We start from the raw sequence: 27,023 nt of genomic DNA on the forward strand, positions 1-27,023 counted from the left end.
GCACTTCAGAGCGGGCGTCTGACCAGCAGTGACACGAGGACGGAGCGCTGCTCCGACCAGCTGCGTGGCTTCCCAGCACGGGCAGCACGTGGAGGCCTGCTGCTGCTCTCCATCTGCGGCTCTCAGGACAGCGCGGACGCAGTCTGCTAACTCAGGCGCTTCATTCGGGCGTAGGAAAACCTTTATTTACAGCACGTACTTAAAAAAATATTCGACAAAAAAGGCATACAGTATTTTATACTAAAAGAATAAAGATTTTTATTAAGCACTGTAAGTTGCATTCAATAGCCTTCAAATACACCACACCACAATCCATCTACAACCAATCAAACCCAACAGTAGTTCATTCTTGCACAATCCATGAGTTGGGGCAGAACTCCCTTCAACTTACATTAAGATACCTACTTAGCTCTTGCGGGCAGGGAATGGGGAATTACACCTCATTTCTGATCACTAATGTGTGATGAAGAGCATCAGGAGAATTATATGAAAACGAATATAAAGAAATGATTCTGATTTTGAAGTACATTAAGTTTGGAAACACTAACAAAAACATCAAAATGATACAGGTATATTTGCTTATACTAAATTCTTGATGGGAAAGTTCTCAAGAACAAGCCATTTGTTTCCTGCTACAGAAGGGGGGTACTTTTTTTTTTTTTGAAGATTAAAGCTTTTTTTTTTTTGTTTTTCACAGAATTTCATATTTGCTAATATGAAGGCATAAAACAGCAACAGAGAACAATAATGCATACAGCAATGAGTACACCAGGGTAACGTTGATATTCAAAACGGCTAGATAATTTTTTTTTTTTTTAAGTTTTAGAATAAATGCAACAGAGGTCAATAATCACAAAATTTTAAGGTTAGAGCAAGATCAGTCAATGACTAAACATAGTTAACATCTTTTATAGGACTATTACTGATTATTAGCTTTTTGTTTTGCAAATGGGCACAGTACTTGTAAGAATGGAAGAAAGAGGACAATAACATGCATAATATTAACTACACACTTTAAAAATTATGAACCATGCAGAAGTTTAGCTCAAATAGTAGTACTAATGGTCTACGTCTGATTCAAAACCACATAGTTCATTGATCACGGATGCATGGTATTAGTCACAAAAAGTTTCAGAACACATTGTGTTTATTTTGAAAGGTCATTTGCATCTTCTATGATTTCAAGTTTATCTCCATTTAACTTGCTTGTAAAGTATGTATGATGTATATTTAAAATCAGCAGAACTGCAATATTACTCTATAATTTTTAGTTTCGATAGTTTGCACATTTTAACACAAAAGAACCACATCAACGGTGATGAAATTTAAGAAAGAAAAACTGTGGTTGTGCCTTTTTCCCCCCATAATCATGAAATCAAAGCCTTAAAGAAAGCTTTATTGTGACACAGTAATGCAAAATCAAATATAATGGCATACATATGGTGCCAAGTACTAAAAATTATATTTTAAGCTATATATACTTAAAGACTGCCAAAATTTGTTTTCTTTATATTTCAAAAAACAAAACTACAAGCTTTTGTCATAACCAGTTTAAACTTTATGTATACTTCATTTTAAGTGCGGGAGTCAAATGCTCTTCATTCTCTTTCTTTTTTGTTTTATTGTAGCATTTTGACTACAACTGGTTAAAACTAAAAATGTGTTGTTTAAATCTCTGACATCAAAGAGGGATCCGAATTTCCAAAGTCCTCATTTTTCTCTTACGGAAAGGAAAAAATGTACGTAACTGTAGGCTCTCTTTCTTTCCAGATATTCCTAATCCTGACCCTTCCCAACATCCTTCACCCTCTATAAAAAATAAGTTTACTCTTCTTTTTTTAAGACAGTGGCCTCAAGAGCATCATCTTTATGGCAAACACTGTCTGCATTTAGTGCATTTAAGTGAGGATTTGTATTGCACATTTTAGAGTCATTACTCAAGGCACTTTCAGACTGATTGGAAGCCCTGATGTCTCCTGTATTCCCATTCATCTGGGAAGCTGGTTTTTCCTCATTCACAACTCCGTTTTCAGCCAGGGATCCATCTGAAGACACAATTGAGGATTTAGATTCCTCTGATTTTGACTTAAGTTCTTTGGCTACTTCTTCTGCTGAAGCAGCATAAGGAGGTTTGCCCTATTTTTTAAGAAAAGAAGAAAATTACTGAAGAACCACCACCACCATATATTTACAATCCCATACAAGGCACTACGAAAACAGGCAGCATGCAGAAGTACCACAAGTGAGCACCGACCACTGAAACAAGAAGGGGCACACAAAAGGAACGGCACAGCACAGCTGTTGAAGCAGGCTCAGTGTCTGAGTGCTGCCTGGCCATGCCTTCTGGTGGTAAAATGGTGGTCCTGTGGTAAAATGCTCTTTCTACTCTGACACCTCCCTTATTTCACAGCACAGCAGCTACAAAAGTGTATGGGAATATCAAAACAGAGAATCAACATACAGCTTAACTCTGCTTCTTGCTTCATCTACGTGATAATTTAATTTTATGATTACATGTTACTCAAACACAAACCAAGACTCATCTTTGCACAATTTTTGGAAGGTGCAAAAGGTACCGTGCAATATTCTCTATTCTAGTCTATATTCCTGAGGGTAGAAAAGCAATTTCATACAGTGAGTGTAGACTGCCTGTAACAACAGAAATCAGACTTATGCAACATAAGAATGTATATTTAGTTTTTAAGCATCTGTAACAATGAATCTTAGTGCTCCAAGAACCACAACAGCCTTTAAACGACAACACAAGTAGGCTGGGTTGCTAAGAAGCAACGTACTTATCTGGTATGCTGTTAACAAAGTCAAATATTAAGAAATGACTAAGATATGGACATCTTACACAACTCACTGGCACACAGCTTCATGCTTCAATAATCTTAATTTTTACATGCTGAAATCAGCATGGTCATTACTCTCCTGAACTGCCTCAAGACTCTGAAGGTAAAATACAGATCAAGACAGAAAGACCTTATCTTGGGAAGATACAGGCACATTTTCTGTTTGATGAATAGAAATTGCTTATTTCAGTTGCATTCTCCGACCTTTCTCATGTCACCTCACAATTAGTGACAGTAAAGCCACTGGATTCTCCAGGGAGGATCTTGTGCATTTCTCAACCTGGCCCTACGAAAACATTCTTCCCTTAACTGCTCAGGTTTGTAGGACAGAGAAGTATACTGTTGCCAGTTAATCTTTACTAGGTAATAAAATCTACTTGTTATGCATTAAGCTTCCCAAGTTATCCCTTCCTGTTAAAATGAACATGTACTAGAGTATAGTGACTGACGATGGTGGAATCTGATGAGCTCAGGACTAGTTTGTAGAAAACGTCACTATTTGTCCTCTCTCTCCAGATCACAGGCACAATTTTAGATTAACCTACATGTAATTAAAAATATTTATCATCCAAATTACATATTATTAACTGTGACTGCTCAAATTTGCTGTCTGTTGAGACTGTCTACCATCTTATCTACAGGTACTTCCTACACTGCACTTACACACGTAAGCCTGCAGGAAGCCTGGCATACTTGGGAGCTCCTACTCTGGGCTTCCTTTATTTTGTGGGTTTAGGTACTTGGAAACAAGATGCTGTAATTAACGTAGTGCTTTCTCTTCTATTCAAAGTACACCAGATAGGTACATCTGTACACAATACACAATCTGAGTAAACAGGAATTCAGCAAGGAAGAAAATTATTTCAAAACATTTCAGTTTTTACACCTGGAATAGCCTAAGTTGCTTTGTTATCTGCTGGAGAACATCTCTGCCTCCTATCTGCAAGTACTTCCCCAGACTTAACAATCATGTCTACACGACAAATTGAAGAACCATATGTATATTTATTGTGAAAGTTCTCTGCCTGTTTACTACCCACTCATCCATTACCCCTGGGATCAATAACATTCAAAACTGCATAGCAGCAAGAACAATGAAAAAGGGAGGAAAACACAACTCTGAAGCAACTGGCATTTAATATGAAACATCAGTTTGCTTCAGCTATATTTAAAGGATCCATGGAACAGACAATAATTACAGTCCACAGACTCTTATACTGCCACTAAAAATGAAACTGTGTTCAAGCGACAAAGGTTGCTGGGTTGTTTCCTAGAAGTTTAGAGTAACTTCTTAGATTGGAGCCATGGAGCAGCAAAACGATTTCCTACTGCTATTATTTGTTTGTTATGACTTTGGACTGTGACTCCAGAAAAAAAACTGAGAAAGAGCGGGGGCGGGAATAGGAACTGCTAATTTGTTTCAGCTTTGTATTTCTCTCATTTTTCCAAATTACATTCTATTCCCACAACTGGTTAGAACTATGCAGGCACAGCCTTCACATCCACATTTTCCACTTGTGTTTTTATAACCAAAGTGTGCTAGCGACTGAGATGCAAAACTAGCCTGCCATCCACCTCTGGTTGTGCAGCTTATAGCTTCAAATTGTAGGCAAGATCATTGCAATAAACACATTTGTATTTTGAAGCTGTGCTTGTCAGTTTTAGCTAGTCTGGAAATCCATGCTACACTAGCCTGTAAATGAGTGTCAGGCACATGGCTTTATTACCTGAATTGCTCCCTGGCTTTTATAGCCTCTCCCATAGTACCTTCCGCCTCTTCCAAAAGTTCTTATCACCGGAGTGGAAATAACTCCTCTAGGACGCCTATAAGCATTGAGAAAGAGGAAATAAAAATAAACAACAGATTCATATACAAGTACTTTCAATTTCATTTCACTTTCAGAGCGCTTTTTTCCAGCCTTGCTGTCCAGTGGCTAACATTTTCATTTCTCTAACTAACCAGCATGACTGCCTAAACAAGAATTAATGTTCTACTACCTGCAAGTGCAGGAAATGTAACAAACTTGTTCTGCTAGCAGTAAGATGATGAATTCTGTGTTTTACTTTTTGAGAAACAATAACTGAGTACTTTCAAGCTTCGCAGAAATATTTCCAAAGTATCAAATTATCCTTACAGTACTTTCAAAACAGAGCTCAAAATACTTTTACATTAAAAAGGGGGCAAGAATTTTGAACCATTTATAAACACTGTGTCCTCCATTCACTAACACTCCCCACACACAGATATGCTCAGACATCTGTAATTTTGAATTTCCCCCATCAAACCTGAAGCAATTTTGTATTTTGCCTTTCCTTCATTCAATTTTTTCCAAGAACATGGGAGAAAAACGAAACAAAACCACAAAGCTTCACAGCCAACATGTAGCCAAGTTTGGATTCTGTTGAATGAAGTCAGGTGGTGCTTTTGTCTGTTTTGTTTTTAATCGATTCAGTAAAGATTAGATCAGATGGAAACAAGTTTTCCGTCAGTTACAACTATTTTAACGCAATCAGTTACGGAATTACAACTTTCTTCATTGCTGTGTCAAGAACCACAAATCATCTGAAAATTCTTTTTGCTATCTGCTGAAAATACACAACTGCTCTACTTTTCCTCCAGTTCAATGCCCAATACGAGGCAGTCACAGCACGAAGACTGACTCCTCTGAAGCGAGCACAGAGTAGCTATGTGCTGCCTGGTGCTCCTACATACCTAATGTTTCCTCATACTTACTGTTCATGTATTTATTGTTTCACTCCTACATGCCAGTGAAGTCCTTGTGAGCTGTACAAAAGACAGCCTAAGCAGCAGCTAAAGGTGTTGCTCGGTTCTGCTGCTTCCTGCTGCGCTACAGCAACCCAGTTACACTCAACTGATGCTGCAGAGAAACACTGAGCTGTGCCATGCAAGTCTTTCCGCATTACTAACCCCCCCACGGAGCAGTATGAATTTAAATAGTGGGTATTCAAAGCCAAAGCAAAGGACACAGGTTAGAAGTGTGTTTTACAACTCTTACTACACTCTTTCCAAAGATTTTAACAAGAATTACCCATCCCTTTTACTTTTTATGTGGTGAAAGTACGTCCTTCAGAGGGCTGAGTAATAGATTTTTCCAACTCAGATTCACAGCTCACTAGATATACTGATGGATCAAAGCTAATAAAAAGCAGCTGGTATAACCTTAAGAACATTCAAGTTTAGTGTTGCAGAGACATAAGACAATGCTGTAAACAAGCCTGACATGATACCCTCTGCTGAAACAGATAAAAAAATGAAACAGAAGTGTGAAGAGCTACATGATAAATTGCAGTCAGTGAACTGTGCACCTTCCTAGGAAAGTGCTGGTTAGTAGGAAATCCACCGACAAAGAGCCCAGGCTTCATAATACATGGCCTCAGATGGAGTAACAGCAGTAACACTTTCCTACTAAGAAACAACAAACAGTAAGAGATGCCCATGGTAACCTCTTGTCTTTGAAGAACTCTTTAGTAACACTAAACTTTAAAAGTTTAATGCCAGTTAGGACTTGATGGAGACAGGAAGATCTAGCATTGACAGCTTCCTTGTCTTTCTGAGGTGACAACTTGAATTCAAACCTACCAGCCCCAAGACAGTGCTTCTTCAGAAAGAAAGGGTCAAATATTTTATACTCCGTACTCAAAAGCTACAACTGGAGAACAGCATTTCCTCTGCCACGAGGGCATTTTATGGATCAGAAAGGAGCAGCAACAGCCCTTCGTATTTCAACTCGGCCGAGGAAGAAGCTAACCTGGGACTTTCCAGTGCTTGTCTCTGGTTACTGATGTTTTCCATAAATTCATGTATTTACTTCTTCAGAAAATGGAGGAGCTGCTATTTTATGAAGTCAAGGGTAGGTATGGATGTAAGACAGCTCTGAGCCTGAAGATGCCTCCAGATAATCACTCAGGGGGCCTCAATCCGACAGCAGTCTTGACTGTGGCAATACAAATTACCTGGACATTTTTCACAAACAGGCCCACAGCCAGTGCATTCCACTGAAAAGTAAATATGCAGTGGAGTCGTGTGCCTCAGCATGTCCCTGAGCTTACTCTGTCTCCCACTGCTGCTGTGGAAGAGCAGAGGTGTCCTATGGGTCCTGCTACAGCTGTTTACCTTAGAATATCTGCCTGAAGTGCCTGACACAACACTAGATGCATGTGTGCACCACTTTAATGTCAGCTCTGTTTTTACACCTATGCTGTTTTCTGCTGATGAGCTTTTCTTCCTTGTTTCTGCTGTTCTTACCTCTCCCTGTCCCCACACCAGTAGATCACTTCTCTCCCTGCTCCCACACTGCCAGTGCTTCAGGTCTGACCATTTTCTCACTCAGTCCAACAAGACCGGTGTTCCAACAGCTCATACTGTAGCATCATGCTTTTGATACTGCACATTTCATTTAATTGATGAACAGAGAGGAATCTATACAGTTCAAAACTTAATTCTTCCAGATGCTTCCTAGGTCACGATGGCATAAATATGGCTACTTTCCTCCATTACTTTAATGCAGTCGAACAGTGATACAATACACAAACTACATAACTTCACCACCATCTACCATAATGGATGCAATCTTAATTACAGATGGTAGCTCTGCAGTGCACAGAACAGTAAACCCAGGGAAAAAAATATAATCTTAAAGTAAAAGACTACATATTTTACACAAATTACTTTGTCTTCAGAAATGCTGTACACCTGTAATTTCAGCTGTAGTGAAATGGAATGAAAGAGCTGAAGAAAATATTCTCTTAAGCACATCTCCCATCATGACTGTAGCAGAGAACTATTAAACTGAGAAACATCCTTGTTTGCTGCTTTGCAGAAAAATTACACAATGAAGTTATTAAAAACTTTATCACACTTCATTATAAACGCTCTACCGTGACAAAGAAAATAACTGAATGCGGTGACAGTTTTGATCAGGTATAATGTATTTACTGATTTCATGTAAGGAAAAACCCTCGAGCCACTTCCTCGTGTGAAACAATTCAGTACATCTCTCAGACTACAATTTTTTTTGCGCATAAAAATGCTTATGCTCATCTGAATAACTGATTAAAAACATCTTAAAATGAGTGTAATTGCTTTTCTTGAATACTCAGTGGGCATAATTTACCCAATGTATCTTCAAACATATTGCATGAAAGAAAAGCACATCGCACAGGCGGCACTTACCCTCGCGCTGGTCCTCCCACAGAAACGACCTGCAGAGGGAACGGCCCTCTACCCCCTCGTCCACGTCTGCTTCCAGCCCAATGGCCGACTACAGTGCCGGCAATTTCAAGTTTCCCTCCCTGAGAAGGAATAGGTTGGACTCCTGCACATAAAAGCAAAACCAAAACTTGATCTTTTGCAACACTGAAGTTAGTTGAGCACAAAGCTTGCTGGACCAAATTTTATTACTTGTACACCTTCCTCTTTTTGGCAGTGGTAAATTATTTGTTCACACGACAGCCTTTCAGAATAATTGTAACTTCAAGAGTCCTTCTCACACAGCCTTTTAGAAAAACATATACAGTTTCTGAAAAGCAAAGTAATTGAATACTTCAGTTTCAGGAACTAAAAGTGCAGTTTAGATAAGCATCAAGAAACTGAAGTGAAATGTAAGATTCCTGAAGTTTCTTTCCTGCACTCCTCATGAAGTACTTTTTGAAAGTTTAATAACTCATTTTTAGTGAACACCAGCTATTAGCCTAATACACAAATAGTAGCCTAAGATACCTCCATAAAGAAGTTACTAGGCAGAATTATCTGCACTATTGCCACGCTGGTACAAAAACACAGTGAAATAACTGATCTCACTGTAAATGCAGATTTACTCTTTCACTCCAAAAAAAGTGGCTAAAACTGCAAATGCCCAAAATCTGATACTAGCTATTACTCACGCTGCTCATCTATACCTGTGTTTTGCACTTTCAAGTCAAAACCAGGGTAAAACATGTATTCCAAAAAGCTAAGTGCAGCTGAGTCAGGAGTTACTGGCAAGACCATCAGCACCAAAAGGGTTACAAAACATTGCGTTTACACAGCCACAGTTAGTCTCCAAATGTTAATCAGTGATTTAGTTCCCACTATATTAAGTTCAAAAAGGTTTGTACTTCCCTGTGTAACTCTTTCAGTTTCAAATATATATTGTTATGAGTTACACGATGAAGCATTAAGAGCTACGCCTGCTTCCAGAATAAGAGCTCACAGGCCAGAAAGAACAGCTACATGTACGGAAAAATTCCATCCTAAACGAGGGATCGGAATTTACAGATCTCCAGTGTCTCACCTAGTGTAGCAGAAAAGCAATGGACACACAAATAGACCAGCCTCACACCTACGTCCAGACTGACGCTGACGTGGAATGAGTTAGCAGGAACAGAAGCCGGTAACTTCTACGCTACGTTGTGTTGCAGAAAGCTCAAATCGTCCCCACATTTTAGGAAAGGACTGTTAATACAATCCAGCACAGCTCAGCGCACGACAGGCTGCACCCTCATGTTTCAAAGCGCAGGAGACAGAAGGGCTCGTTGCGTTTGCAGCTATTTATTCTGTGCCCAAAGGAGGATTTCTAGGCGCGAGAGGCTGCCGCTGAGAGGTGTGCGGGCCGGGACAGGACGGCAGCAGAGCAGAGAGCGCGGCCTCGCAGCAGCCTGAGGCTGCGGAGGGGAGAGCCGAGACAGTTAGGGAGAGAGGGAGACTGGAGTCAGTAGGAAGCCTCAGACCAAACCGTGAAGTGAAGGAAGCTGTTGGCAGAAGCTCTAAGAAAAGGGTTCGGGGTATAATTACCGCCCTGAAACTTGCTAGTCCTGTTGCTGTCATTGCCAGAGAAGGCTCCGGAGTGTCCTGCCGCTGCCGCCACCCGGAAGGCCCGGTAAGCGCCTGTGGCTACTGTTTCCCCATAAGGGCCTCCGAAGCCATAGACTCCTGTTAGACCCAGGGTAAAGAAAGACAGGGGAAAAGCTGTGAGGGGAGCAGGCATCAGGGAAAGCCCCTAGCAGAGCCGCTGCCACCTCCTTCCTTCCTCCCAGCACGGCGCAGGGCAACGCAGTGCCTCTGGGACAGCCTGGCCGAAGCCCTCCCGCTGGGCTCTGCCACCTGCAGCCCTTCAACTGGCTTTGGAACAGCCATCCCAGCCTCCGCGGCGTGATGAGCACCAGGATACTCACAGCTACTTTTTGGTTACAGTGGTGGCACCTCAATGACGTCCTACTCATAAAGCCCAGCATCAATACATCTAAGGCCCTCTGTGACCGGGGGTGGTTTTGAGGAAGGAGATGATACCAGAAACAGCCAGGAATGGTTTAATCAGTGCCCTCCAGTATTTACGCTCGAGGGTGCCAACTGCCCACAGCCAAATGGCTGTGGCAAAACATAGGAGAGGGAAAAGCTGTCTTCAACCCTGTCAGACCACGTGCCCTCATTTATGAATCAACATGAACGTTTTGAAGCAAAGTATGGTTCAAGTAAGAGTCTTCTCAGATCATCCAGTGTTGACTTGTTCATCTTATTTTTGCTTTTTCATACAGTAGCTGTATAAATATTTTGATCTGGCACAGCTACTAAAAATTCTGACGGAAATATGCAGCAATACAGCACATTCCATAATGCCAGGCTATAGCTAATAAAAGTAACAACAAAACGCAGTGACTGGCACAGGACAACGTGTGCCAATCACTTCTTTTTACATATCTTTCCTATGAAACCAAACACCAAACCAGTTCAGTTTGGGGAATGCGAAGACAAGATAACCCTTCACGCCAATGAGCTTTACACTGCTGTCCCATCACTTACCAGCAAAGCCTCTCCCCCTGCCCTGAGGTGGTGGGACTGGCCCAAAGTGTCGAGGATACATAGAAGCTGGATAGAAAGGCATGGCAGGTGGAGGTGGGAAAGGGAGAGGATGGTTCTGCCTGGAGAAATTTAATCCTTCTAGGATGCTCTGACGCATCTTTTCAACCTTGGCTGCCTGCTCAGCCTACGAATAAAAAGAAGGTCATAAATGGATGTTAGCATTCTGATTTCAATTCTCTACAGCTATATTTATGAAACAAATTCAGACAAAACCAAAAGAACAGAAGGGTAGATAAGTACTGCAAAAAACTTTCATAAAGCCAGCTAGTAAATTACAATCATCTATCTTGCGTATCTTCTAACAGTTCAACAACATATCAAATGTTCACAAAAAAATCACTGTGTATCAGCAGAGATGAAAGTCTGAATTCTGAGACAGTTTAGAAGTTGGCAACGTAGAAATCTTAAAAGGAACTGAGAAACATCAGCCTGTAGCGTCCTGAAAACTTAATGCAGTCCTTTAAGCTTTAAAGGGAATAATCATCATAAACTTGGGCTGCAAAACCAAATTTATGTCTGGAGGCTAAGGAGTCCGAGTGTGACCACAGCCTCCATCAAGATTTAATCTAAAAGGAGTTTCCCTTGAGTCAGAAATAACAAATAATCTCTTTTGTTAAAAGACTTCTTATCTCCCTAACAGACAGCAAAAATAAAATGCTTTGGACATTCAGTAAACTATCAACTTCATCTGTCTCCTGCTTTCACAGTTAGATAATAATTTTGCACAAACTACGTACATCAAAAATCTAATTCGTCTTTATCTTATGATGGGTGCAAGAATTGCGAAGGAATTTTGAGCTTAAGAATCCTAAGATGACCTCACAACCTGTAAAATAAATTAGAAATTTTCATTAATTGTAAAACCCCAGCAGCTTAGTTCTTTGTGACGCTACCTTGGCACAAGAAGATGACTTGAATGAAGGAACAGAAAGTTTTCAACTCAGAGTAAGCGCATTAGATCATAACTGCATTCAAATTTCAGTTTGCAGAGACAGAAACATTAAAAATGGACATCAGTGTACTTTTCCAAAGCCTACCAAAATGCCATTTCAACCATCAGCAACAGAGCCAAGATTAAATAGAGCTGACAGGTCACTACTGACAATTCATTTTGTATTTCCCTCTTAAGGAGAGATGAAACACGAAGTAAACGACTGATAAACCAAAATTCTGTACACCTAATATTCTGCCACACTTTTGCAACTACACACCTGACCATCACAGAGGTCAATGAGCGGAACTTTCTCCCGGCTTGCTTTGATGAGCTTGGTCTGGAATAACTTTCCATCAAAATACATCCATGGACAGCAGTGCTCCCATGGAATCGGCTGTCCGCAAGCATCGTTTGCAAAAAGTGCCATATCGACACCACTCATAAATAGAGCAGACAGCTGAATTCCTCGGGGATCGAGATTCTCAATCTGTTTTGGAAAGAAAAACAAGTTCAGTAAGAAAATAATGAGATGCAATTCAGTTATTCCACCAGTTGCATTATTTGCTAATTGAAAACATAGCAATTTTAAAAAGTTGTCAGACTTTTCACATGTAAAGGCCAGTTTGACCAGAAGAATCCATGTGAAGCTATAATCTGCATACGCAAAACTGCAGTGCTCTGGAAGGCTGTTCCCATCCCTTCAGTCTGTAGGTAAGAAATAGAAGTGAGAAACTATTTCCTTAACAACAAAGCTTGATAAGCAATTTGAATACAACTCATTATCAAGAAGCCAGCAGAAGTTTTACTTAAAATACGCACCTTACATTTGTGGCACACAGTGCCTGCAACACGTACAGTGCATATTTAAGCATTAAGATCACTGATAAATACGCAGTGCGGGGTTTTTCTAAACAATGCTAAAGCTATTCTAGCAAATAAAAGCTTTAGAACATGTACAGAAGAAATCACAAGTAGACATTTTCATTTAAAAATTCATTCCTTTTGAGATACCATTTTTCACAAAGTTCCAGGAATGAGCTCAATGTTAGCATTCAATTTTTCTGCCCATGTACCACACTTCCTTTCCAATGTTTTTAATAATGGACATTATAACTTGGCTTAAGATTATGTTATTTCAGAATGTCTCTTACTGATGATGTTTTTATGAATACAACTTTATTTAGGACAGATACACAAAAACAGAATTACAGAACAAATAACTGCTGACAGTGATAGCAAAAAAGTTTGCTTGCAGCAACTACATTCTTAGCTGTAGAATAAGGAAACAGCAGCAATGATGTTTTCTAAAATACTTTTGGAAATACCAGCAACTTCTTGGGAACACTTTAAACATTTGGCATTAAATTCTAAAATTAAACTGCATTACCTTCCGTATGCATAACCTTTTATGTCCAAAAGACTATCCAATCATTTTGCAGATATACAGCTGGGATCAAACTCAGCTTCTTTCTGTCAGCAGCGAGAGGATGACCAAAGAAGTTTTTCCTGCTGATTTTGATGTTGTTATTTGGTACATGGAAAGACTATTCAGTTGTCCAGTTAACTCTGCCACTAACATTGCTAACATGAATTATCTACTTGATGTGACAAGGTCAAATAGATTCTAACGTGTTTTCTTCCCCTAACATTTATAAGTACTTCTATGGCTAAGTGTTGGGGTTCCACAAGCAGAGTGATTTGGTTTATTTGATTGAGACTGAGAAGTCTTTGCCAGGTTGCCATAGGAATGCAAGTCAGACTCTGCTTTCACACACAGAAAAGAAACTGTCAGTTGCTGGTTTTGAAAATGCTCTTGCTGACCAAGTTGTAGGGGCAAATCATTACTTAGAAAAAACTAATAGCTGAAGTCCATATGAGCTTAATTATAGTTTCTTTTGGGAAGAACTCTGCTAGGATTGCTGCTTTTGTCTGTGCCCCTTGGCAGTGTATATACCCATGAATATGAATAATTCTGGAAGGTAAGTACATTTTCCTCCCTAATTTAACTAAGGAGAGCACGTATCCAAGCACAGCTCAGAACAGAACCAGTCACTCATCTTTCCTGACTTAAGTCTTGCATAAAAGTACCTGCAAGACTACCTGAACTGACTTCAACAGGCTACATGACAAGGTGATCAGCATCTCCCCTCCTTCACTACACTGATTAAAAACGAAGAGGAGTTATTAAGCTCCCTATACATCCAGACATCCCTCCGAGCTTCCATTTAGGAAATACACTGCCAGGGAAATAAATGTTATGTAGAAAAATGTAATTATAACTGTTTCCATTCAGAAAAACATTTACTTCAAATTAAGTAATAAATTATACTATTTTGAGTACAGAACTTAGGTTCAGAACAAATTTCTGATAGCAACATAAAAGCAAAGAACAAATCTTGTATATTTAGTTCAAGGCTAAAGGCTAGAAGAGGAAATTTCATTGTGAGCATGTGAAAGCTAGGTGAGGAAATAGCCCAGAGTAAGATGTGGCACAGAGTGATAGGCATTGCGGATTTACAGTTACAACAGCACACCAACAACCCTATTTGTATCTACTTCCTATAATACCGTTGCATTAGAAAAAGAGAAACTTTGAGATCTTATCTTTTAAAATACTGAAATTAATTTTTCCTACAGTTCTGCATTTAATACTTACTAGGTATGACCCACTAAATTAGCAACGTGGGCAAGGTGAAAATAAATCTCTGAAGTTACAGCAGTGAAGAATTACCTTGAGTTCCTGAAGCTGGTCAGGTTCATAGAGCTTTGGAGACAATGCTTGGGCAAGAAAAGCATCAAGTTCCTGGCGACGAAGTATACGAACCCCTGGCCACTGTACCATGTACCTGCAGATGAAGCCAGCTGTTATCCACAAGCTTCCTTCCATTGACAGATGACAAATCAAGGAGCATTTTACTTGATCAGAAGTCAGCAGAACGCAACAACAAGAAGAATTTTTTTTTGGTTGTCTAGACTTGAATAATTAAAACAGACAAAATACCAAAGAGATTTAAAGATTAAATTAAAGATCGCACTGAAAACAGACTAGCTGTGAATGAATTATGAAATTCACAACAAGGCAGTCTGCTTCCAAAGAAGGAGAAGACAGGCCACCAAAACAGATAAGTGATAAGCCTTGAGACATACCTAAAAATTAAAAAAGATTGCCTTTACAAAAAAAAAAAAAAAAGAATAATGGTAAAAAGGTTCTGTGAATGTGATCTCCAGGTAACATATTAGTCAGAAATTACCTAATCAGTGAATTTAATTCTCGTAATTTATAACAAGTGTCCAATAAAACTTCATGTCTTAATAAACAAGAATTTATACACGCCCTGTGTTACAGGAAAGAAACACTGCCCAAATGAAAGAGGAGCTCCACTTTGTTTAAGATGCTATTAAGTCCGTTGTTGTTTTTTTTTTGTATTCTTATTATTCAATGAGGAGAAAAAGAAACAATCTTTAGTCATCCAAAGGCAAGACGAAGTAAGGTAGAACTGGAAACAAACCTACATTCATCATTTTTAAATGGCTTAAAAATTCTCCTGTGCAGCAAGTTAGCTTGTAAACCTGGCTGAAGCCAGGGTTAGTCATACTGACACAAACCTTCCCAAAAAGAGCAGCATCTTTCATTCTCAGTTCAATTTTCTATCTGAAAATTAAACAGAGCGAGTAATTTAAATCTTGTCACCTTCTCTTTGATAGTATACTTCAAATGTTGGTTATCACCATCTCAACCAGATGAGTAACTACCACAGGGAACCTGACAGAGCATCATTCACATGAACTTTCCATCTCAGCAAGCTGCTAAGCAGCTGTTCTCTGAAAAGCTCACTCTTTCACTTTACAGCCTCATCAACCTAAGATGCCAAATATATGGCTTTTTTTTTTTTTTTTCCGAAGCCAAAACCATGAGTACAGTGAGGGTTAATTAATTCAAATGCTACAGAGGCCTCTTAGCAACACAAGATTTTTTCCTTCTTCAGTTCCTTAGAGACTGAAGAAAGAAGCCTTGAATGATACAGCGCACTTTAAAGACTACCAAAAGCGACGTTCTAAAAATGATACAAGACCCTTCTTCCAAAGCTGCAAGTGCTGTGTTAAATATATCACAGAGATTAACCTGTACAGTAAAAACTTTATTTCATTCTGTTTTACCTTCAGATAACACTGACCTTAGTACACAACAAAGCACCATAAGATGAGTGGGCACATTAGTTGGATTGAGCATTGCTGGTGTATCTGATCTCATACAGGCCAAAAACGCCCTCATTCTTCGGTTCTTGTCTTCTACTGCTTTTCCCAGCCACAGCTTCTTCAGATTAGGACACGTCCATTCCCTGAAGGCAAGAGCTTCCACCAGCTCAGGGGTTTGCGGAGACTTTCCTTTGTAAGCAGCCCATTCCTTAATTATCACTGGTGAAACTATAAAATGATAACAGATGAGAAAAGTTAAAAAGGTTTACATATTTAAAACCTTGTACGCAAGAGATCCTGATCTAAAAAGTATCCCTTGGACACTGCTCTGGATCACACTGTTGAACTGGCAAGTCAGACTCCATGTGGACCATTTCTAATTGCCATCACTTACAAAATAAGTACACGCAGCCAAGAGTACACTAAGAACATTACATTAATAATTCCAAGTTGATAAGCAACACAGAAGAGACACATTCATTTTCTAAAAGAACATAATTTGAAAATGCAACTTTCCTCTAAAGTTGATTAAAAACCTACAGAGATACAACACATTCAATACAAATATTTTCCATTTCCAGCCTTTTAGGAACAATATGATTGTACTGATGATAACTTAAATGAGATTTAAAACTTCAGCCACGCTTGCCTGTAATTCAAGTAATGCAAAGGAATTAAATCTCAAATATGGGTTTAATTAGTTGGTTTTTTTAACCTAAAAAGATCAGAACACACTAATTTTTGTAAGCCTTTCGATAAAAAGCAGTGCTGTAAATTAAGAGGCTACTGTTTTTGTGTGTGCTGTGCTGTCATCTATAAGAACAGTGTTTGACTCTACACAGGTGCTAAAGCATCTCCCCTTTTCACATATGAAGACAACTAAAGCAGAACATAAGTTTAAAGTCAAGACTGACAAATGATACCTTTGGCCTTGGAGCGACCCCAAGTTTGACACAGCCCCAAATTTGTTTGCACTCCTCTTAACTCAGAGCCCAGTTATGCAGTGTGGAAAGATTCAAGGAGCTTGTTAGTGAAGCTTCAGGTTACAGCCCAGACAAATTGCTTTGCTAGTGAAGCGGTGCATGAGACCAGACCTGCTCTTTCTGCTGGAAGCCTCCCTGTTACAGATCCAGAAAAGAATACTGCTGGTGCCAGGATAGCTCTCACAGCTACAAAGTCTCCATCAGCAATCAGACAGCAGCCTTACACGTGATTTTATGATTAAGGTCAGGCAAACCATGGCAGAAGCCACCATCTGGATTTAAAAAGAAGCTCTGGACCATCTTAAAGCAATCTCTCCCGCTTATCTGGACTAGAACTACTACAGCACTGTAGCTACACCTCACAGACAGCAGGCTAAGTTTTACAAAGATAATGTGCAGCAATGAAAATAAATATGCTGATATATTTAGTTGGTAGCCTCACTGCAAAATCATGTTCTATTTTGGTTGCTACCAGATTTTATATGCTGCTAAGCTATTCAAGATGGGCTTTAACAGCCAGCAGAGCACTTTGTTATTTGCAAAGGATCTATCACACTGGTGTTTACTTCTTGTTTAGGCCTGGGACAGCAAGCATGAACACGTAAGATGCATCTTCTGAAGGCTTTCAAATAATAGGACTGTTCCAAAAGTAATGCCTCCTGTTTTATGATGTTGGCCCATGATGTCAAAAGTAGATGGTCATAAAGCAGTAGAGGCTGAAACTTTCTGCCAATATTCCATTACATTTTGTTGCTGTATGACAGATGGCAGCAAAGGGGCAGTCTGACAAAATGGTGCCTGACAAAGCAGTGCAGATGAAGCAAAGGGGTGTCACTGAATTCCTTCATGTGGAGAAAATGGCCCCTACGGACATTCACTGATGCTTGCTGAACATTTATGGAGATCAAGGAGCATACCGTAGAGCACACTGCCCATCCTGGCTGTACTGTCCTACAGGCCAGATTTGGTGCCTTCCAAATTTGATCCACTTGGACCAATGAAAGATGTACTGCATAATTTACCCCAGCAATATCACCACTGTATCAGCTTTGAAATGGGAGTAACCTCTGCTGCTGCAGATTTTTACAAGCATGGCATGCAGGCCCTTGTTTGTCACTGGCAAAAAATGCAGAGCTAATGGTGGTGAATATGTTGCAGAATAGTGCTCTGCAGCAGATAATTTACTCTACCAAGAAGTGCTATTGCACTCTTTGTGCCTGTTGTAATTTCCATGGAAACAAATAGGAGGCATTCCTTTTGGAGCAAGCTACATAATTACTCTGGATCTTGGAAGCAAGAGATTCTTTCAGACCAAAACTTCTTAGTCCTTTCATAAACAGCTAGGGATCACAAGGAGGCTACTACACAGAACAGTTCCAGTCAAAGATTTCAGTTCAGCAATGAAAAAGCCAACTGCTGACAACTAAATTGTGTTCTGGAGTTCTACTCTTCTTCCCTTCAAGCTCCTTTTGATACTAGAGGCACTATTGCTAGCTACACTCCACATCTCTCTTTGGATGCCCTGTCAGAGCCAACCAGATGCAAACTCTGTAAGCGCCACACTTAAAGCATTCCCAGAAGACCACTTACCCAGCTTCCATCACTTCCTTACAAAAGACAACTGCAAGGATAAAGACCTTTGCAGAACGCAAATGTTTCATTACCTTCATAAACTTTTTGCTAAAACAACCCCAAGGTTAAAAGAAGAAAATATTTTGTCTGTAATTTCTATCGGAAATCTTATCCTTCAACATTCAAGTGCTGTTCAAAACTTTTAATCTTCAGTATGGCAATTTCCATGCTCCTATGAGATCAAGATCAAAGAGTGAGTTGGTTTGCTCTCAAAAGATACCTTCTTCAGTAATACACTACCTGTAGAGGTTACACTGAAGAGGTATCTTGCCTTCAGAACTGTGCAATGCACTAGTTATTTTAGGAAAGGCAACCATTCTTTTTGGAGAATTGTTCAATATGGAGTGGCAAACAGCCTCCCTGTTGTGAACAATGGGAGGACAGAATTACAGTTGTATCAGCTGACAAGTAGTCGCAGTACTGTTCACTCACATTTAGCATTTAACAGATGAATCTAGGACTAGTCCGTATCTACTTATTTCACCAGAGCATTTCTTACACATTGACAACTCTGCACTGGGACTGCTGCCAAAATCACCATCTTCCTCAACTGCTGAGTATCTCTGTCCTCAGAGGAACGTTTTGTGTTTTCCTTCCAGGACTTCCTCTTTGAGATAAGAAACGTCTACCCTGAAGACGACATGAGCTACAACAAACACTCAGGATAAGTGCACGTTCAGTCACAACACCACAGAACTAATTATACTGTTTTTCATCATAAATTTCCTCCTGTTGCTGATGAGTAGATTTGAATACTCACAGTAGCCCAAGGAATGGTACAATACACTGATGTCTGTTTTAAACATCAGCCTCATGACACTTGAAGGTCAGTCCAAGTGCAGAAATTCAGCATCAACCTGCATTAAGGTAACCTGCTTCATAAACATACATGAATGTCACAAGCTCCAAAGTCATAAGCAACAGCATGCAGCATGCTCCAGCTGCACGTTAAAACCTTCACTGCTACCTGTGACTCAGATGCTTTCTGACAAATTCTGACTCAGACATTCTCTCGAGAAATTACAGGACAGGGCAATCACCAACTGTATGAAGTTTATCAAAATCATGCACCAGATTCTGCATCTGGGACAGGGCAACCCTGGCTATACTACAGGACATGGGACAAGAGGCTAGAAAGTAGCCCCATGGAAAGGGATCCATGGTTCTGGTTGACAGCAAGTTGAATCTGAGTCAACAGTGTGTCCTGGCAGACAAAGGGTCACTCGTACCCTGAGATGTATTGAGCTCAGCACTGCCAGAGGAGGGAAGGGAACGTCCTACTCTGCTCTGGTGCAGCCTCACCCTGAGCACAGTGTGCCTGTTTGTGTGCCACAATATAGGACATAAAGATACCAGAGCTCATCCAAAGGAGGGCTGTGAAGATGGGGAAAGATCTGAAGGACAAGATGTGTGAAGAACAGCTGAGCTCCTGTGGTTTGTTCAGCACAGAGCAGAGCAGGCTGAGGGAGGACTCACGGCCCTGCAGCTCCTTACAAGGAGCAGAGAGACAGGGCTGAGATCTGCTCTCTGGGGACAGGGTCGGAGCCCGAGGGAACGGCTCGGAGCTGTCAGGGAGGGTCAGGTGGGGATTCTCTTTTATCAGAGGGCGGTGGGCACGGAGCAGACTGCCCAAGGCTGTGGGCACAGCACCAAGCTGCCAGAGTTCAAGGAGCGTCGGTTTGGGTGGTGCTGTACGGAGCCAGGGGGGATCCTGATGAGCCTCATGAGTCCCTTTCAACTTAGGATGTACTGTGATTCCGTGATATTCTCTTAGCATTTTTTTCTCCCCACAAACTGACCATGAGCTGTGAGACATCCCGGCAAATGAGATAGCTAATGCGGATTAATCAGGACTCTTTTAACCTCATAATCTTCACTGACAGTACAGCTTGAGCAAAGCATGTTTGATTTTGCAAAAGGGCAATTGCTCAAGATACTGTTTTCCTTCTGGCAGAAACAGTGTCAGCTGAGTACATCCTTGATGGAGAACAGTACATCACAAGGCGGCTAGGCTTAAAATAACAAATCCTCAGATCCAACCAACAGCTATGGCAGCTTGTGCAAGTGTGCATTTCTCCACAGAGTGGAAAGGGCAGATGGTTTCAGAACCTGAAAAGAAGAGCAAGTCAGACACTTTGACTACCTCCTCTCACAAGCAAGGGGAAAGGAGCCAATAGCACGCCCTTGGCACTAGAAGCACAGTGAAAAATGTAGCTCTTCATGTCCCCTGGGAGCAGATATGAGAACGCGTCCAGAAAAGGCATTACCTAGCAGACAATTATTACTAAAAAGCGTCACTACTTCTAAAAACAACTGATCTGTTGTTTTTAATTGACTTTTCAATTACATAAAAATAATGATAATAAAAGACAGAAAAGATCTGTTATGATAGATCCATTATCTTACTGTCTATGTATTTAGTAATAATACCGGCACCCCGAGTTTATTATACACTTTTCACAGCTTCCTATAACCTTCTCACACAACATACCTACTAATTATTCACATACAATTACTATGCTGCCACAATTTTAGATATACAGGATTACATTGCAGAAATACATTACAGAATTTTAGACATATTCGTACAACTGACTGTCTGCATAAACCTAGAGACAGCACATCTCTTTTAGAAATTTAGTTAACTGTTCTGATTTTTTTTTCTGCTCATTACTCTTGCATGCATACTTGTTTTTTGAGAGCACCAATAAAAGCAGAATCACAATCATTTGTTTGTTGTCGCCTGTGCTGTAGCCCTCAGAGAAGTCAGTAGGAGCTACCGAGTGTGACAAAGGATATTTCAGAAATCAGCTCTTGCTGCTTAGGACACCATTCTCTGTATGCTGCACAATCTGCCCAGTTCTTGCTATTCTGTAATTGAGATGACCAAATGAAATGCATTCCTGTAACTTACCCCCTTCCAAACCACAAGCTACCATCTCAGCTAAAATCTATCTGTACCAGCAATTGAAGCTTTGTGGTGAAACTACTAGAGTTCAAACAGATGTTCCAATTTTTGGGTTTTTTTTTTTTTAAGTTTATAAAGCATGGCGAGTTCTAAAATAGAAGTAGGTCAGGTAACTGAATGCATCCTGCAACAATATTTGCTGGAGCTCCTGTCACTAAACAAAGTTAGCAGTAGCGTTCTTAGTCTCCACTGAGAATAAACCTCTGAAAAGCAGCATAAATGAAAAGACCAATTAGATGGGGATTCCAACAGTCTGCAGAGAACATTTCAGGTTTACAAGGTGAAAATATCCTGAAAAATCAAAGCAGACCTTCAGCAGTTAGTTACTTTGCTACTACAAATGTTGTAGTACACTTAAGGACAAAACTAATGAGGGCAAGTCGGAGCTGCAAGTAACTTCATTATTTTAGTCCTGAAATAACCTCATAACCTGAAATACTCTTATTTGAGATAAGACTTCAGCTCTTGACAATGTGTGATGAGGAAATCGAACAGGGTGAATATTAATTCCCACAACGTAACTAAGAGCAATAGTTTTTCAACTGCTGGAAGATTGTCACTTTCCTCATGAATGTACACAACAAATGATTATTCTTTTATACATCAAGACTGTAAATAATGCTTGCAGACATTCTCAATATCTGCTTTTTAAGTTTCGTACATAGACAGCAGACTCTTACATACAAATATGCACTTCTGCTGCTGCTATCCACTTAGTGCTTCAGCAATGCTGTAACCTTTATAAGATGTTACTGTAAAGTTCAATCATTTCGTTGCATGCATTTCATTATAAGTAAGTAAAACACTCCAGAATGAGGAGAGTGAATGTTCTGGAATGAAAGTAATTCCTGGAAGCAGAGAAGTTAAGAAGATAACTTCCAGATTATTGTAAGGATTAACACTCACCTTTTTGATTGAACCAGCAAAAAGATCTTTTGACAAGCCTGTTCACAAGTTTAGTTTGCTTTTATTTACACCATACCTAATTTCTGCAGATTTTAGACCACGTATTTATGTTGACACTTGAAAGTTCCTACACAGAACTGCTCAGAACGCAAATTTTCTCAAATCAAGTTCTAACATGTACACAGAAAAATCCATCAAAAATAACATTACTTGCTGCAAGTCTGAGAGCAGTTTGAACACACTTTTTGAAAAACAAAGCCTGCAGCTTGCTTAGAAAAGGGCAGCACTTAAAGTTCTTAAGCTACTGCAAGAAATAAAATCTCAAATTAAAAACATCTTTTTCTATTATCCATGGATCAAATAAGCCACAAATTTCCCCAGTTCTACAGCTACATTCATGAAACCTTATTAACCATTCTCGTTCAAATTACAGCACCAAAACACAGCAAAAGGGGAGAGCAATAAAGAATGGATTCCACAGTACGTACATTCTGGTGGAAGTCTGTTCTTTCTAAAAGCGAGTCTTTCCGTTTTCTTTCTGCTTTCTGCCAAACTAAACAGGACTCCGTAAACATACTGACGAACTGGCCTATAAAGCAGAGCAGCGGGAGGCAGGTCTTTGTTGGCTTCATCTTCTATAGAAACGGCAATTTTGATTTCACCCTTTTCCATGAAAGAAATGAGAAAAATAAGAGACGTTAGAGTGAGCAAAAATGAAGCATTTAGGTATGCTCAGTAATTCAATCCAGCCCTAAAGCGAATCCCATCTTGTCAGGATCATGATTCAGCAGTAATGAGGATCTTACGTACGTGAAGGTAACTCCAGAGAAGGATTACCCTGCTACAATCCACTTCCTTTCTTCCAGTAAATATCCAGGCTCCAATTATTCCTATCACTTACTTATTCTTTTTTCACATTTGTTTTATTTTTGCTTTTTTTTTTTTGGCCTGAATTACCTAAATACTGATTTTTACATACAGATACTTCTAGGAGCAAAACAGTATATATGACACTTGCCTATAGAAGCAAGACACTCAAAGCACATTTGAAGAATAAATGACTATTTGCAATCTAGACTGATTTTTAGCCTTTAAAAAAATATTCACGCTGCTTAAAAACACCAGTTGGAGGTTTTGGTGCAAGGATCTGAAACAATACTAGGGAATCACTGTAAAAAATAACATTACGAGAAAGCCTGGCCAAAAAACTGCAACTGGGGATTACATAAGTAATATTGTTTTATATGTGGGTAAAGCATTTTACGCTTTCTTTTTCAGAAACAAAACAAGGAAGACCTTCCAGCTCTCTTAAAATAGCAGCACCATTCTATATTTTCAGTATCTGTGCATCCAACCATGCTAAGTTTTTCCTGGAAAACAACTCATTCCTATTACTGAAGGTGTCAAGAATCAATAATGTCTTTGAAAGCTTATTCATCATTCTCCTTTTCTTTCTGGCATCAGTGATATCAACAAAAAACTCCTGAAGAACAAACCTCATCCTTTGCCAGAGATGCATCTCACAGACTAACCTGCTGTTTCCTAAAAGGGCATTTTCTTTCCATTTTAAAATGCCACCAATTTGTCCTTTTTATGCAGTAGAACAATGAAAACCTGTAATGTAACTCGTTAAACTTTAATTCCTTCTCAAGTAAACACAACTTGCAGAAGATCTCCATCAATCCAATTTCTTTTAGCGTACAAGAAATTTTTAAGCAAATTAACAAAAATTATCTCATGTAAGGAGAACACAGATTTACAGCAACACTTAAAGCAGCCACATTCGTGACATTACCAAATCAACTCTCCAGTCAAGGCATGAGGTACAGGAAAACACCACAGCATTCTGTATGCCCAAAGCCTTTATGATCAACGTAAACCAGATTAGAAGGCAGAAACCAGTGGAAGCTGTAAATTGCTGCAGGTGTATATTTACACAGAAGTTACTAGCTTGCCTCACCCTCTTTGTATCACTTTAGGTTACGTAAAGATCTCTACCATATCCACAGCATTGGATGTATGGTTAAAGTACGGGTAAAGTTGAAGTATGGGTAAAGTATGGTTACAGTGTTTTTCTTGTATACAGACATTAAGTTAGATATAAAGGATGTGTAAGAAGTCTCTCTGTATGTATAACAACAGCATAATCCAGGCAATCTTTGCGTGCCAATTTCTAAAGCATCTCAAAATCACTCAGTGAGGTACCTGCCAACATACTGCTGGCATACCCGAGGTCCCTAGCGAACATTCAAAAGCATTTCAGGTAATAGAGAAAAAAAAAATTAAGCAGTACTGATTTGATTTATATTGCAACAGTCTCTAGATTTATTTTTTCTGCTAGGATTGAATTCCCAAAATTCAGTTGTTTAATTAGTTTCTTCCCGTTGTGAGACAGGAAACGTCCAGTAGTATTTAGATGTACTAAGAGTATATGGCCAAACAAACTATGAAACAGAATTGGCACTAATGGTCTTCATGGGTCTCTTGTTTCTTCTCCACTTTTCTCTGATAAACATGAAATGTACAAGAACATGACAGCAATACCAACTATGGTGCTAGATGTACAGGAACCAGTACTAAGTATTTTGAACGCTACAGTGGAAAAGGATGAGTTGTCTCATTCTGGGACTCTTCTGTTTGCACACAGAAGGAACAACGAACAGAATTCATTTCTTTTGGAACTCGTGTAAGTCAAACACAGGGCTGTGCAGAACACTGCTGCTCTGCCTCCTTCCACTACTTACTTTGGCAAGAAGCTGTCCCATTGCTTTTCAAGATGTTTTTATGTGGCCACCAAGATAATTTCCCCGCCCCCCCCACTTAACCTGCTGCAGAAAAAGCGGCCTAAGCTGCGTGGAAGGGCTTGCAGCTTACCTGGGATCTAGCACATAAAATAAATCAGTGACCAAAGAACTCATAGCATCATCAAGTTCTATAATTGCATTTTATGAGACAACAAAAGGGATTTATTACAGGTGCTACGTCTTTATTGGGGTTGGCTATTAAGGATAGGAAGGATCACATTACAAGGGAAAACAATCTAATTATTTTTTAACACTGAAACCAGAAGAGACTTGGCAGAGACACCAAAGCACACATCACACTCTAAAAACGGGCAATACATATGTACACACATGCACAAACATGGACATGTAAAAGTACAAAGATAAAATATTAAAGACAAAAGAGGTTGGTTTGTTTTTTTCAAATAAATAGTGATTACAGTCATCTCATACCTAGAGCAACAATGTACGAGCCAGATCAGTGGCTGCATATCGAGTGAAAGAAGTGCTAGAAGCACTAGAACTAGACCAAAACTCAAAGCTTAAAATGGGATGTGAAACTACAAAATTATTTAGCCAGATATATAAGTGCAATTGCCTTTACAGAAAGATTATTTTAAAGCACATAATTTTACAATGCCGTACCTTGGTTAGGACATGAAAGATGTAGGGATACATTAACCCCTTCTTGTGCCTGTGTTCTGCCACTCTTAATACTTCAGGTGCTACTGGAGGTAATGGAGGGGTAGTAATATCCATGTGGTTTCTGGTGGGCATTGACAACAGGCATGGGATTTGTGGATTACTGGTTTGATTCCCTTTGACATCGGCTGCCTGGCTTCCTGAAGAAGCGCTAGAGGAACCTTCTGCCTGTAACAGAACACACAACATCAAGTGCTTTTTAATGCTTACAGAAGATAAGCCAAGAGAAATCGCAGATTTTCTTCTTCATCCACAGTGAAAACAGTGAAAACTCACATCATGTTCTAGCAACATGCAGAATACACCACATAGTGTTGACTAAAAGATTTTCGGAGAATATAGGCTTTTAGTCCTCGTCTGCTGGCAGAAGACAATTACTAAATATATAAATATTACCCACAGTGAATAAACCTTTTGTAAGCAGCATTTGTGTTACACCTCACAGATGCTATCGGAAACAAACAAACAAAAAAACCCAAAGGGACTTCATTCCTAAAAATCCTCATCTTCAGAACTGAAAGCTGCTCTTAGCTTCAGAAAAGAGTTCATACTAGTTTCATGTCTATAAGCTACCATAATATTTTAGGAATTACTTTTGAGACTGCCATTCATTTCATGCATGTGATGACACATTATGCATGAGTATTTTCATAATTTGCACATAACATTTCAGATTTTACAAATTCTACAGAAAGTACAAGAATGGGGGGTGGAAGAAGTCCTGAACAAGCTAAGCTTGTTCACCAGGCACTGGTGGAAAATACAAACCTGTGTAAAACAAGAAAAAGCTCATCCTCCAACAACCTCCTAAAAGAAGGCGAATTTAGTAAAGTAGGCTCTAACAAAATACCAAAGGGGAAATAGTATTTTAAGAGTACATTTAAGCACACAGTAGAAGAGGATGCTACTATAAGATTATACTTTGGAGTTGGTAGACTGGACTTTTAATTTATGATGATAATATAGGGAATAAATGGTTAAAGCCTGTGGTACAGAACCCTTTAACAGAAAGTAATGTTTTCACAAACACAGATTATCATTGCTCTTCTATATTTTCACAGCTCTTATATTATCTTTGTCAGTTTAAAGATTGCTGTTCCTGTCTTCTACTACTCCAACAATTAAAATGCAGTGTGACACTGAAACATGAAGTTTACAGGACTGGCCATTACAGGGGGACATGGAGGGAGGAAAACAAAATTCCA

At 39.5% G+C, this 27,023-nt stretch overlaps 1 protein-coding gene across 2 annotated transcripts in view; it reads right to left on the reverse strand.

Moving 5' to 3' along the window:
- Positions 1 to 1,824: 1,824 nt before the first annotated feature.
- FAM120A (family with sequence similarity 120 member A) overlaps positions 1,825 to 27,023 on the reverse strand; it is a gene marked incomplete at both ends in the record, with an annotated part of 48,356 nt that continues 23,157 nt past the window's right edge. For both annotated transcript variants that reach the window (XM_079540447.1, XM_079540448.1), the window contains 10 exons: positions 1,825 to 2,136; positions 4,583 to 4,679; positions 8,050 to 8,191; positions 9,649 to 9,786; positions 10,654 to 10,837; positions 11,925 to 12,134; positions 14,379 to 14,493; positions 15,823 to 16,072; positions 22,822 to 22,996; positions 25,762 to 25,986. In XM_079540447.1, coding sequence (XP_079396573.1) covers positions 1,825 to 2,136; positions 4,583 to 4,679; positions 8,050 to 8,191; positions 9,649 to 9,786; positions 10,654 to 10,837; positions 11,925 to 12,134; positions 14,379 to 14,493; positions 15,823 to 16,072; positions 22,822 to 22,996; positions 25,762 to 25,986 — 1,848 coding nt within the window. The remainder of the gene's footprint in view (positions 2,137 to 4,582; positions 4,680 to 8,049; positions 8,192 to 9,648; positions 9,787 to 10,653; positions 10,838 to 11,924; positions 12,135 to 14,378; positions 14,494 to 15,822; positions 16,073 to 22,821; positions 22,997 to 25,761; positions 25,987 to 27,023) is intronic.

Source organism: Tetrao urogallus (assembly GCF_951394365.1).
Source record: "Tetrao urogallus genome assembly, chromosome: 10".
NCBI classification, from domain to species: Eukaryota; Metazoa; Chordata; class Aves; order Galliformes; family Phasianidae; genus Tetrao; species Tetrao urogallus.